This window comes from Accipiter gentilis, chromosome Z (assembly GCF_929443795.1).
Source record: "Accipiter gentilis chromosome Z, bAccGen1.1, whole genome shotgun sequence".
NCBI classification, from domain to species: domain Eukaryota; kingdom Metazoa; phylum Chordata; class Aves; order Accipitriformes; family Accipitridae; genus Astur; species Astur gentilis.
In genome coordinates, this window is record NC_064919.1 from 55,882,195 (window position 1) to 55,897,546 (window position 15,352).

Genomic DNA, 15,352 nt, shown 5'->3' on the forward strand with positions numbered 1-15,352 from the left:
TCAGGTGTGTGTTATCCAAAAATGTGTATTTGTTAGATAAGCCCAAATGCCAGTGAGTGGGTCACAGCTGTGCCAAGTTTCCTTTGGGTAAACATGACAATACCCAATCTCTTAGTAGCATACAGGATTTTATTTATAAGTCTGTTATTCTTCCGGAACTGGAGTAGCTGAGGAAAAGTCAGTCACATTCTTCCCGTGCTACAAGTTTCCTGTGAAATAAGGGATTAAAATCATTAACCTGGTGTGTGAATTTTAGAAGTCTCTATGCCACATGGGAGAGTAAAAGTAGGGAAGGGGTAATAATTAAGTCCTCACAAACAGTTTCCTCAAATGAAGAAACCCTGTTTTACATAGAGGAAAATAACTGATGTTAAGTGGTTTGAGTGGGTTATGAGAGACCCAAGGCTCAGGCAAAGACTTCAATCTGCCAATCAGGCAAAGAACTAAATTGAGTTATGCCTCAAAAGTGACTGCGTTTTTTCCTCATTTAAGTATAAAATGTGTCACACTTACAAGTAATTTGTGTAATTGGGTGCCAATTAAACAATTATCTCATTATCTCTAATGAACTAAATAAGATGCTCTGAAATACAAGAATAATAAATAGAATTATTACAGCTCTGAATAAAGACGCTGCCTTTTTATTAGATTAGTGAGTGTTCTCACAAAACAATTATTCCCTGAGTTCCTAAGGAAGTTCCACTAACTTATTTCCAAGATAAGGCAGAAGAATGGTAAAACAGGTCCAGAGGAAAAAGGTGCAAATAACAAAAGTGGGAAAAGTGATGTCTGGATTTAGCCCTGCAAGATAGCAGAAAATTTCTTCCCTTAGTTTATTCACACAATTTCTGTTTATGAGAATCATGACAATGCTGAAGGAAGTACTGTGGTTATCTCTATAGCAAAACCAGACTGGAATAGCTTTCTCACAGTAAGCAATCCTACATATAGCTGTTCATGTGAATTTGACTCACATGAAGGAATTAGGCACCTAAAAGAGGTATGGGTTTCAGAGGTAAAAATGGCACTTCTCTGATATCCCACTTGGTTGCTCTCAAACCTAGAGGCAATCAAAATCTGCTTAGCTAGGAGATGGAGTATAAAAGTTCTGCTCCTCACAAAAGTTGTTTTTGGTTTTTTTTTTCTGGATTTTAGCCAATAGTTTTGCAACATGTTACTGTATTGAACAATTTTAGATCAGGGTCTGAAAACTAGGTCTCCTGTTTTCTCAGTGTAGACGGCTTTTACATCTCACTGAGAGCTGGGGCTTCTGCTGTGAGGCTACAGAGCCCCTAGGGTTGCTTGGTAGAGCTAAGTCTTTGATACAGAACAGAAATTACATTCATTCCAGAATAATTAATCTAATTTTGAAGAACATAAATGCTTCTGGAATTAAAGCGACTTCATTTTGCAATATTATGTGTACATTGATAACTATTTTATAATAGCTGTTGCAAAACAACATATTTCTCTAGAGCTAATCTTGTAAATCTAGCTTTGTACACAAGATGTAAGATCACTCTCTGGCTTAGCTCTAACTGTATGAAAAAGAAATTTTAAAGTAACAGTAGCTTTTTGTCAAATATACTAAAGGCATCCTTGCTAAATATTCATGAATGCCAAATTCCTACTGAATCAGGGTCATCTTTCACTTTTTTCAATTTTCCATGTCCAAATTTGAAGTATGTATTTCTTTCTACCTTTTTGATAAAGGCAAGTATCAGTAACAGTAACCACTGTTACTGATTCCTTCCTTTTTCCGTAAAGGGACAACATCTTAATCAACATCAGTTGGTACGTTGGAGGGTATTCTGTGTTATTAAAGAAAAATGAGGGTGTAATAAATCAGCTTTTAAAATCACAGAGTATTAATTCAATGTGGACACGAAATACAACTCGTAAAGAAATTTATGTGAAAATACAGTGTCACATTTTCAGTTCATCTAGGTTGTAGTCTGCATATTTGCATCCATGCACTTTGTTTAATTTCTAACTTCCTTCTTGTTTTATTGTGGGCATGTCAACCTACAGGTCCAAATCCGTAAATAAATATATGTTTCTTAAATGTTTTTAAAAGCCCTTATCATAAAACCCTGACAACAAACAAAATCCTAATTTAACGCACTAACGACAAGGCCAAAACACCCACTTCTTTTCAGTGGAGTAAAGGAGTATGCTTAACAGGTTTAACGTCTGTTAATATGCAGATGAATTCTGACCTTTCTCTCTCAGTTTTTTCTTGCAATTGTGGCACATATGGTATCCCATGTTCCTTAGTCATGTATTTACTGCAGATTAATCAGAAGATTGTTCTACACTGTAATTAAACCATACATTCTCATTTAATTCATGTGGAGGGGTTACTACTAGGCTGCATAAGATCAACCGCATTTGGCAATCTTCTACCAAATCTGGAAATAAAAGCTTCTTATGGATACAATTTCAGCTGTGTTTTGCATGTAGTGGTTTTTGGTTTGGGCTTTTTTTTCTGTTTGAGTTTTTAAGTGGTTTTATCTCTTTTCTTATTTTAAAGAAAGTTTGAAAGCATGTTTTCAGCATGGTGTTTCTTTTGACTTTCTAGCATGTCACAGGATCTGTGGTAATTTAGCTGTATTTTGTCTTTATTTTTTTGTGTTTTCATAGCATATGTTGATTGATGTGGAGATGTGTCAGCAAATAAGTGTATTTTCTTATTTGTAGACACAAAAAAATTGTGTTTAGCTGGTGGGTTGAGTCAAGTTCTACACCTGCTGTTCACATGCAGCTCACATTACGCTCAGTAGGACCCTCACGCTTTTGCATGAGACATGATGAGATCTTAAAATGTTCATTCATAGCATATTCTGTTATGATGCTTGTTACGATTCATAGACTGATTACATAACAAAAGTCCTCCAGCAGTTCTTTTAAAAAGTAGCTACTTTTATCATCTCAGTAGAGCACATTTTACATATTTAAAAGATGAAAATACACCAAATGTAATTACTTCACTTTGTAAGTTAACTGCAAATTATTTGAAGAAAGTTTATGTGTCCAAGCGATAAGTGCCTGAAATGATTTTTGGAGAAAGGGGTTATATGCAGTCAAAATTTACCAATTTTTGAAGTTGTAAATAGTTCCTTTTTTTCCTTAGAAAAGATAGTTTTATGTCAAGTTTCATTTTGCACAAAGTGTTTAACATGAAATCTCCCCTTAGGAATGTCAGGTGGCATATAGTGGAACATACAAACAAAAATAGTATAAAAAAGAACTGATGTTCAGCATCTTAAAAAAAAAAAATTCTGTACAGTAAGCTAATTATTGAGATTTGTGTTCATGATGCTGGTGGTTTAGTCAGGTTCATGACCAGGTCTCATTCTCTCTGGTTTTATGTCCTTTATGTTTAGAAAAGGTAACTGGACCTTTAGACTTGTTAGTTGAGTTTCCAGACGCTGTTTTGTGCATGTCTGAAGTGCCTGTATGTACGAGATTGATTGATTATGATGATCTACTGCTGTTACTAATTTGTTTCCCATTTCCGATTGGCTTTTACTTTTTACAGCTTTGAGCAGTAATTCAGTCCCCTACGCCTCCCTGATTGGCTCTGTGTCCTCCCTCTCTAGCCAAACTACCACTCAGTCCTTATATGATAATAACTCTCTCCCACGATTCGCTCGAAAAGGTCTAAACATCTTTGTCTATTATTTTCTCTGTTCAAGCACTGTTTTAGATGTACATCAGTCCACCTCCATTTCTGGATCAATCTAGAGTTCTCTTGTGCCTTTTCACTCACATATTTTCCATAGGGGTGCTTGATCTGGATCAATCAATGTAATTATTAGATGTCACCCGCACTCATTTTGAGAATAGCAAAGTTCTATTAAGTGAAATTTCTGAGAAAATGGGAGACAACCATAACTGATTCAAATAAATTAGTACCTATGGACTAATTTTTTAATAGAAATTTGTAAGAAATCTCCCCATTATATCTGAATATTCTGCTTTGTTAGCTGACTGACAGCTTGCCTTAATATCTGCTTTAAATAATGTCTCACCATCACAGATGTGCTATGTAGGTAATATATAAATATATATGTATAGGTCAGAAGAATTAGGGCCAGTGCTGCCGGACATTATTTGTTACTCTAGTATGATGCCTGAAATGTCAAAGAATCAAAAATAAAACAAGAATTTTAAAAAAAAAAAAAGAAAAAAAGAAAAAAGAAAAACATGCTAGGGTGTGACTGTGTTGCAACCACATGGTCATTTTCAGCTACATTTACAGGAAATGCAAGTTAACTATATTAGGCATGCTCTTGAAATTCACGGTGACAAAGCAAACTGCATTGTGTAACATGGCTTCCAGCTTGAGCCCCCTTGAGTCATCACTATTTTATCTTTGTAATTTCAAGAGATCCTGGGGTTCACTAGGTTAATTCTTCTAGCCAGCTCTGATTTCTTCCCAGAAGCAATTGAAAACTCACTTTCCTTTTAGGTGTGATAGTATAAAGCATGAAAAGAAGAATGGAAGCATTTTGGAGAAGGGTCGTGAAGATTAATAGTGTGAAACACACAAATTTTTGCCTGGCAAATCTTCAGCTGGCAGATTGTTCTAGTTGACCCCACATCTTTTCTGTCTTTCTTTTGCCATTCTGTCCTTCTTTTGCCTTTCTGTCTCTATACTCCCTTCCACAACCACCTCTATCTCTGGTTCCCAGCTCTTCTTTTTTACTCAGTATCTTCATCAGTGGACAAAGATGTTTACACCTGAAGTAGATTGTAGGTACTTTTGGGGGTTGATAAATGGGGTTTCAGATTAAGCATGTTTTAAGGTACTAGTGCAGTCAGTATGTGTGTCCAGCGAAACTGTACAACCCCTGCCTCTACAATCTGCTACTAGTGAAAACATTTTTGAAGTTATAATTGTCTGATGTCCAATGTTGTCTTCAGTGACTGTTGTCTAAAAGCAATTGTGCATGTTATTCTAGTCATTCATAGTTGCATGTGAATATCACTCACCTTAAAATTTTGTAAAATATTTAAGTATTTCTAACTTAGTCAGAATATGTAGTTGTCTTCTAGACCTTGATACATTATTATTAATCCTCAAGCTATCCATTTCATTTTTTATAATTTATTTTATAAGTTAGTTTTATGTTGGTTTGAGGTTTCTTTGGGTTTTTACCATTTCCTTTGCAGGTTCAGGTGTCTCAGGTTACCTCGGTAACCTTCATTCTTCAAGTTCGTTTTTCTTGATTATGCATAAGTCACTTTGTTTTCTGTCAAAACACTATTCTTTCCCTTTTAGGGCTCTTTCAGTGTCTGTTTCTCAGCTCACCTTTCCTCATCTAATTCAATGGAATTTCCATTTCATGCAGTGCAGGAGAAGGAGTTTGAAATGACATTAAGAGTCATTACTCAAAGCAGAGGTCGACATCAGGTCTAACTCTCTCATTTTTCCATGCCTAGCTAACCTCATTGACTCATATCACAGTAACTCTTTCCTCTACACTAGGAATGTTAGCTTTGGGAATATGCTTGGTGAATTCTTTTAATTTGGCTTCAGAGCTCATCTATCCAGAGCATGTCCTGCTTTGAGTAACCAAACTATTTGCCTGCTTATCTCACATATGACATCTTTACTACTTACACATTTCTAGCCATTCTAACTACTGTATTTTCTAAATTTTAGAGCAATGCCATCACTGTAGTTTACTTTAAATTTTGTTCTTTCTTGTTCAACAGGTATGGCCAGTCATCCCCCAATACCTATCTTGGAACTTGCAGATCACATTGAAAGATTGAAAGCAAATGACAATTTAAAGTTCTCACAGGAGTATGAGGTAATTTTCCCCACTTTCTCATTATTCAGATTGTTTAACAAGTCATGCTTTCTGTTTCCCTAGACTTTTCTCTGATATGTACCCACCCTGACTGATGGTGCCAGTTTTGTATGACATTAAAACCATGATAAAAGAGTTCTCTGTGTAAAATGACAACATTGGTGAGGTGGCTCCTTTGTGTGTAACAATCTATTCTCTTTTTATAAGGATACGTGTCAGGCAGATTCCATGGGCACATACTTGAAGTGGTATGTGAATGATACAGCATTTACTCTTTTTAATATACACAAACATCCATATACTTTGCAGTTAAAAGATCCTTAGATTATCTGAAAAATCTCCTGTGTAATGTTGACAGGACATACACAGTACAAGCTCCAAAGAAGTTACAGTCCACTGTGTTAATTTTGCATGTATTAAAAGAATTTGCAATTGCCTGGTGTCTTTCCTAATATAACAGTTTGAAGCCATTGTATTTTCTTCTTCTCAATAATACCACATTCATAATCTGTGAATGATGATGTATAAGAACATGAAAGAATTTAACCGGAGAGAGTAATCATTTATAAGCCACCTAGTCAGTAATCCATGGAGTATACCTCCCCAGACAGGCATTGGTACTGCGGAGAGTAACAGGCTCTCATGTCAGTAATTTGTGGCTAAAGGGAATTAGGTAGCGATCCATTAAACAGAGCAAATTATAGCTGTTTCTTCAATGCCAATATTGTCTATGTCAAAATCTGTGGATGAACTATGCACAGAACCATCAGAAAAAGAATGCTTCTTTAGAGCAGCTATGGGCAGTCGTATCAGTGATCCAAGTATTAACAGCTCCCAGAGGGATCACTGACAGAGTATTTTCTTTACAGTCTGTTGTGTCACTAATCTTTGCTTAAAACTCCCCAAGACTTTGTTAGCATGGTGGAGTAAAAACCCACGTTACTCTCATTTTTTTAGAGACTGCACATTCTTTGCATATGAAGGTTCATACGAACACTGACAGTGAAATAAAAAACACTGAAGAAGACTTTCGTATGTTGGTTCCATAGTAACATGTGACTGCATGGTACAGAGAACCTGTAAATGCCCAATGTATTTAAAAAGCTTTGACAGAAAATTTTAGAAATTAATACTAACTACTATGACAGACAACTACAATTGCTTATTATTTAATTGAAGGTGCTGTTCAGGAAGACCTTAAGACTGCTCTAAAAAGGAATCCCATTAGTTTTCAAAAGGAAAATATAGTCTCAACAAAAATTCATGAAAATAAGTTTGTTTGAAGAGCATCTCAGGATTGCTGTTTATTGTTGCAATCACAAAATATGTGGGAGTATCTTCTCACATTTCTATGTGTAAATCCTGTGTTGTTAAGTATGAAGATTGTAGCATATAAAAAATCAGACAGGGAAATCTATGTAACAGGATGTTCACCAGAAGAAAAGCTAACATTTGGTAGAAATCTGACAATCATTTCCTGTTGTACTCTAGGCAGATTCCTTGGAATATCTGTGTAGGAAATTCCATTTAATAAATAAAAAATGTCATTACAAGTGATATAATGTAGTATAAGTTCAATTTAAAAAAAAAAATACACCATTACTACCTCTTGAGCATGTTATGGAGATGACATGGTTCTTCTTATGCTGTAATATAACTTAAAAGTTTTAGTGGTTTACGCTTCCTTTATTATTTAATTCATTAAAATCATCTTGAGAACATAATCTTAACCATTTATAGACAGCATTGTGAAGACACATTAAATCATTAAATTCTTAATATCTGTCCTTCCAGAACTTTTTAACAGTCTGTGTAAACAGCTCAGCTTTCACATTCTCTCTCTTTGTTGTTGTTGTTGTTGTTTTTTGTTTTGTTTTGTTGGTTTTTGTTTGTGGTTGGGGTTTTTTTGTTACAAAATATACCAGCTGGGGCAGAGTGATCAGACATTCAAGATTAAAATGTGGGCAACTGTAGATCAACATCAAGCTTCTTTCACATTGCTTTGCCCAAGGAGGTTCAACATTTGTCTTTAAATCCCAGCTTTAGAGATACCACTTCATTTCCATCTAGTCCAATTTCATCCATTTTGAAACAGAATTAGTGAAAAGCAATGCTATTTGATTTCATGGTCTGGTCTAGGCAGTGGACTAAGGCTGCAGTTTGATGATCACTGTAAGTCATCTCCCTGTCTTGGCTGTGCATTCCTGTTGTCTCTCTTGTGCCAATCCTGGCACTAGTGCATGTGCAGCTGTTCAAGGATTATCTCAGGAAATAGATTCAGCTGAAAACTAATTGTTTTATTTTTCTTTGCTGTTTTTGGTTGGATCAATTCCCTGAACTAGCTCACCACACTGCTGCATGAACTGTAATGCCAGCACAAGAGAGCTGGTGGGAACATTTGTGGTTGGGTATTGGGACCTTCTCTTTAAGCAGCAGTCCTCACTAATGTCCCTTAAAGGCAACTATCTGATTCTGAGACAGAAATGAGTACAGATGGTCACTGTCCAGTTATTATCACTTCAGATTGCATTTGAAATGATGGCACAGAAGGAAAAAGAGGTATTTTTCTTCTTCAAGAGTTAAAGGTATAACATGCAGCAGGAAACCCCTGAGCTTTATGGATAGCAATAAAGTCCTCCAGTTAATTCCCATTTGGGGAAACAAACATTTTTCATCAGTTACTACTGATGAAAGTTTTGTTTTCATAATGCCCTTTCCTCCTTGGCATACCATTATTTTATTTTACTTTTTATGGAATTTTTTATATTGCATGGATGAAGTTCTTCAAAAATAGACTGATAGTATGCAACAATTGTTAAGACAACTTTGTGATATGATAAAATAAGATATATATATAATATATATATATAATATCCCGATGAACACTGACTTCTCATCCAGCTTGTAGAATTTCTTTCAGGAGGTTAGCTCCATTTCAAAAGGATGTTCTAATTATTTTTTAGGACACCTTACTTTATTTGCCACTTCAAACGAATTACTTGTTTCACAACTCGAACACATATTTTCAGATTATATGCACAGCTGTTCAGCAGTATTTGAATACTTGCTCCTGTTCCATCCTTGCTCCTGTTTCATCCACTGCCTTTTGATCAAAATTTCTGATCAAAATTCCATACAAGTTTGTTTTTCTCCTTTTGGAGAAGTTTCGCTTCCTTGCCTGTTCCCACTTCTCTTCAGATAGACAGAAACCTCCCTGTCCCTTCATTACTTCAAAAAGAGAGAAAAAAGTTCTCTCATAGAAGACGCACATCTACATGCTGTCTCCTCTGCTGATTTATACCCTCTGGCATCATTTTTTAATGAAACCCCCTAACTTCCTTGCACCTTCCTAGGGAAGGTGAAGGAAAACTTCTTTGTAGACCTAGACCATGAGAGAAGACAGGATTCCTTCATTACTATGATGTGGTAAAAGGAGTATATTCTCCAGTACAGACCATCTTCCAGCTGTGTAAACTTTTCTAAGCTTCGATGTCTTTGATTGAAAGAGTTCCTACTTCTACAAGTCTTCAGAAACTATTTCATAGTGTCTTCTTCAGGACTTCTGCTACCTCAGCTCTTAGAGGGGATGATCATGAGAACAGTGGAGACTTGCATCATTATTTCTCTCACAACTTTACCTTGAATACCAGATTTCATGGGAGAACAGGGGCCAAGCCTTAATGATTATGACTATTGCAAGATTTAAATAAACTTTTAATTCACCTGTTGGATAAAGTAGTTTTGTAGTATTAGCATAGATAGTGCTATGTCCTCTTCTCAATAAAGTTAATTTCTACTTCAAAATAAACTTCATAATCCTTCATTAATTATTATTAGCTTGCAATCTCCAAGCCTTAGCAAAATGTTGGTTTACCATGTTAACATGACATATCCTTTTTGTCATACAGTTCTTTCGTATTCCGTAATTTAAAGGCAAGGTTCTTGACCCCAACTGATTATTATGAAGCTTTTGCTGGCTTTGGCAGTTTCAGTGGGATTTTTATGTAATGCAAGGCTCCATATGGACTTGACAGCTGCTAAGCAGAAAGCCATATTCATAAGAAACTGACCTTTATATTTTATCTCCTTCTTTACTCAGGCTTCAGAATTTAACAATAAAAAGCACTCATAGAGACAGACTAAATCAGAACAGTAATGTTCTGCCTACTTTATGCAATACACTAGATGTATTTGTAAAGTTATTTCCTCCTATAACATAGAACAGAAAATCTATTCCTCTAAAGCAGATTCCTGGGTCTTGTGTAAAATAGTTTCACATTTATTATCTGAGATCTGTAGTCATAGCTTTACTCCCTTAAGGAAGCAGATTCAGATTCCTATCATTTTTGTGGAACCTGTCTCCGCAACACAAAATTACACTACTGGCCTCTGTGTGTTATTTTGTATGATTTGCTTTCCGTGTATGTGTGTGTGCACTGGTTAACTAGTGTTACAAGAAGTTCTATATAATTTTAATGTTTTTCCTCATCAGGCTTCTTTCTGTAAATTACAGCCAGTCTTTTGCTTTAACACTGAGTATTGGAAAAGATGAAGATGCATTTTGACTCTGTGCCACACTGGTGTACTATTACAAGTTTTATTGCAGCTTTGCAGTATCAGTGGGTAGGATTTGTGATGAGAAAACAGTTTACTGAATATAGTACATTTATCTTTTTGTATCTTAAGCTGCAACAAGGTGAACAGTGGACACTAAAACACAATAAATTTTGTATAGTAGAAGCACATATAAAACTTACTATTGATATAAAACACTTTAAAAGAACAGATAACCTACTGAATTAATCTTTACCAAAGAAACAGCGACACTTAACTGCCATATCATTACTGATAATAGTGACTCATATGCAAAAATCAATTTCTTCTTAGAAAAAATGTGGTTTCTATTCTTTATCTTTACAATAGTTTCCTCTTTCTAATATTACAAACATCATTTATTGGTATTCTGTAACTTTACTTTCATAGAATGTGCTCCATTTATAAACAATTAGTGTAGTCAGTGAACCGTGAAAAGTTGTTTGTCTTCTTATTAACAGCACATATGCTGTTGCATTCACCTAGGTTGTTTGGTGCTTAGTTCCACCTAGGATAGTATCCGAGCCAGCAGGATAGTTATGTTAGAGAATAAATGCAGGAATCTGAAGTGGCACTAGTCAAGATTTATAGTAGTGTATTAACTCCTTCCTTTGTGGTGTGGATGCTTCCTTGTGATATCAACTTTTTTTTTTTTTATGCTTATATAATTAAAAGAATATTCAGATAAAATAAAGCTGGTGTTATCAGATTAGGATGCTCAGTTTTGGTCTGATACCTGATGCTATTTTGCCAAGGAATTCCACAGAGATGGTTGAAATAGTCAAATACTGTAATAAATGTCAGTTTTATTTTGCCCAACTGAAAAGTGATATGTGTAGGAAGAGAAAAGTGGTGCACTCCTTATAGCAAGAAAAATTATTCAAAGACAGATTGTGTAGGTCATTATAGGTAAAACTGAGTTTTGTGGGGGCTTTTTAGAAAGATTCATCTGCAATACTTTTAGGCGTTTTATGAAGGAAAATTGGATCAGTGAAGAATTTCACTCCTTTACTCCTTTCTTAAAAAAACCAAATGTTGTCAGTGCTTTAAAACTATATTGAAAATTTAAAGCAGCACTGGTGTCTCATGAGACAATTACAAAGTTTAGTGTTTAAGAGCTGCTGTATTTCATGTACTATATAAAACAAAACAACAGGATACTTTAATCACAAAAAAGATTTAAACTAAGCAATGTTCTTCATTACTCAAGCATTCTTCTGCTCCTGATATTTATTTCCTACATGAAGTTGAGTGTAATCCTCTGGTTTTAACACAAAATTATTTCCACCACAACTGGTTATGTTATTACGGACAAAGGACTTTAATTACAGGTGGAGAATAAACAGGTTACGCTTAAGACTGGAGGCAAAGAAATACAAAATAGTAGGAATTGTTCTTATGAGTTAGGTTTTCTAAAGCTTTTGTGTAATAGACTGTCCTTCAGAGATGGTTTCAAATAATGATTGTTTTCCTCCTTAAGTATACTTTATTTATATGCATATATAGCTTGTTTAATTACATTGGAATCAGGTTTTACATGATCTCATTTGTCATAGGAATATTAGCTTGATATTGTAGAGGAAATATCTTTGTTCTTGAGAGGGGTTTGGCAAAAGCCTTAGTTGTATTTCTAGCTACTCCTGAACAGTTGGGTCACTTTTCTTCAAGAGTTAGCAGGAAATGTCTCATCTGTGCATTTTTAACTGGTTTAGGACCAGGATACAAACTTATCTTGGAGTTCTAAAGAAGATATAGCCATGCAAAAATATGGGTCCCCCATGTCTTTTGAAAATGGCAGCCTTTACAGTGTGATGTGAAAAACTCTGCCTTAATAAGAAAACATAATTTCAGTTAGCAATTTGTCATGATTGTGTATTAATGTTAATGCATCTAGCATTCATGTTTTGGTAACGCAGTATGTAAATCTCATCCTATTAGCCAGTTTTCTGCATAATACAAGAGCATCCTATTATAAATTCATCAGCTATGATATGAAATTCTCATCACAGTCACTGAAATTGGTAAAAATTGTTCATTTTTATGGGTACCTGACTACTTTCTCCAGTTTTGCAGTCTATTTGCATTGTCTTCCTCTCAAATTTGTCTTTTTCATTGTTGTTTCTCTACCTTGTCTTAGGTTTCTCTGTGATCCAGTGCTTTTTGATGATTTAATCTGAATCTCAAACACAGCACCTACAGTGCTGGGAAATTTTTTACAGGACATGCTTCCTTCCCCTTCTGGGCTTGTGAAACCTGTGCAGTAACTCACAATCCCCATGACACACAAAGACTCAAGCCTGCTGGCTCTTAATTTGCTGGCATAGTCATCCTTAGTACAGCACTGTTCCAGGGCAGGCAGACACATGTCAGGTTACACCAGGAAGGGTGGCATTTTGTCATACTCATTCCTTGCCCAGTACTGTACTGGGATATACTCCTAGAAGACTCAAGATCACAGCAGGGAACATTTGCTTCTTGTTTAAATAAAGGAAAACTTCACAATGAGCAGGTACAGAGTTTACTGGAGGGGGGTTGTTTGAAATTCTTCTAGAAACACTTTTTGATTACCATGATTCATACTCAAACAACTACTTTATGGATGGTGCATTGTACTAGTAAATATTGCTCAGGTCTTTTTCTAGTAACGGATCAGATTTTTTTTCAGCAGCCAACCATTTAGAACACAATAGCTGAAAGATTAGTCAAAGCATGGGAGGGTAATAACAGTATTACAGATATCTTTATTTCTTTTGCACAAAGCACCCATACTACATAGTTATGCTATGAAGAAATCCACTTCTTTGTTAATGACAGCTTTATTGAAGCAAGCTTTCAGAATGAATATACTAGAAATCCTATTAAAGTGCCATCCATTAAACCATTAAAGCACTCATTAAAACTGTTAGTACAGACTTGTTATTCATGAGTTATTGGTCTTTCACACTTCTGAAATGTGTCTGCCAATACCATTCTACTCTTTGTTCCAGTGTGGCTATTAAGTCTGAGGAAATATAGATCAATTTTCTTTTGCCAAAACAGTGCTTTGTGGGAGTATAGTAAGGCCACAAAGTGGTTCAGATTGGTGAGAAAAACAGGAAAGATTAAAGTTCAGTCCATTTGCCTGGTTTTGACATAATTTATGTTAACTATGTCTGCATGCAGGCCTAAATATTAATCACTGAATTACACCATCTGGCCATAAATCATACAAAGAAGTGAATGGGGAATATAGTATGCTGCTTTGATGAACATATTCTCATCTACTTCTACAAATAGCTGACAGAAAGCTGCTGTTTGATTTTTATTTTTTTTTAGTATTGAAAAGCAGCTTTAGATGACTTAAACAGTAAGGAGTGAAAAGGGGAAGAATAATACTGAACAGCTGAAGCTAAGCTTTAAATGTAAAGTATTCTTAATAATATATAAATTCACATTAACAAAAGGTATACTATAGATCTGAAGCTTTTTCTCGTAATGGGTAAAGAATCTACTTAGATCATAATTTTCTAAGTGCAACTTTATATGCAAAAATGCACCTTAAACTTCATGTTTGCAAGGAGTTGTAATTATGAACAGATAATTTATGGTTTCTTCTTTTTTTTTTTAGCTTGTGTATAACTTTTTTATTTTTGATACGGTAAAGCCCTAGTCCTGCATTCCAGGCTCAAAAGTAGCAGCATGTTAGTCAACCAGTTTGTTCTGTTAGTTTCTAGGTTTTTTTGTCAAGTGTGAAGAGAAAGTGTGTGTGACATCCTATATAGGGAAGTAATTTCTAGAATATTTGGGCACTGTGGGTAGGAACCTAAACTCCTTCAGGTTTATGTCTAGAGCAATGAAGGGCAGTGTTGCCTTATTCTGGGTCTATGGGCTGCTCTTTAGCTAGCATGTTTGCATGTATGCCTCTCAAAAAATTCTGACTATGTAGTCACAGATAGTGTAGATGTGCTTTATTCCTGGTCAAGTAATTGATTTTAGTCAAAACTTTATTTAGAGTATAATGCATTAATATATTGAGACCATCTACTGTTTATTTTGAAATTACAATGTTTGTGTTCTAATTTATTACTAGAATTCTGAGCTAAACCCATGCTAATTACTTTCTAAAATACTGAAAACTTGACCTGCAAACTTCCTGCACAAGTTATCTTGTTCACCTCCACTCACTCAAAAAGGAAAAGAGGGGAGATTCTTGCTGAGATAAGTCATTATGTAAATTTCATTGCTTTTCAAGTCAGATGATGTAGATGAATTGCTGGTCAGCTGATAAAGGGGTATATTACATGTCTTCAATATACTATATATGCATATGACTTTCCTCTTCCCAGTGCTTATGGAAATGTGCTCCAAATTCTTTCTCTTCACCTTAGGTGACATAAATAGCACTTAGCAGTAAAGATAAAAATATTTGTGTTTTTAAATGAAGCAGTGCTTACCTGCTTCAATATTCTATCAGCCATCCATTTCAGAGGATAGGAAAACATTACTGTGATGAAACTAAATTGTAAGAAAATAGAATAAAAATTTTACTCCTTTATTGATAAATAGGAATTTCATTGTGTAGTGAGAAAAAGTAATGTTTTGGTCACAGAAGGATCAAGCCTTAGTATTGGAAGGATCAGGTTGCTATGTTTATACTTAAGCACAGCACAGAAGGGTTGTCTACTTTTGAAAGTGGCAGAATACCAACGGGGTGATAGTTTGTTGTTCCTATATTTGAAAACAAAATACAATAAGGCAGAAAAAAAAAAAAACATCAACAGTTTTAATGTTAATAACTACTTAATTAGATACTAACTTAGTAAGAGCAAGATATTAATGCTATTAACGTATTAAGATATGTTAAGCATATTCCCACAAATTGCTAAGATTGTGAACACAAATACTGCTTTTAAAAAAAAATAACTGGGGGGGGGGGGGGGGGGGACAAAAATTCTGTG

At 35.1% G+C, this 15,352-nt stretch overlaps 1 protein-coding gene across 5 annotated transcripts in view; it reads left to right on the forward strand.

Moving 5' to 3' along the window:
* The window catches only part of PTPRD (protein tyrosine phosphatase receptor type D), a 382,124-nt gene that overhangs the window by 300,340 nt on the left and 66,432 nt on the right, over positions 1-15,352 (forward strand). For 4 of the 5 annotated variants that reach the window (XM_049794703.1, XM_049794704.1, XM_049794705.1 and 1 more), the window contains one exon: positions 5,725-5,822. In XM_049794703.1, coding sequence (XP_049650660.1) covers positions 5,725-5,822 — 98 coding nt within the window. Of the gene's footprint in view, positions 1-3,541; positions 3,662-5,724; positions 5,823-15,352 lie in introns of all 5 variants that reach the window. The other variant, XM_049794707.1, reaches the window with a different exon arrangement.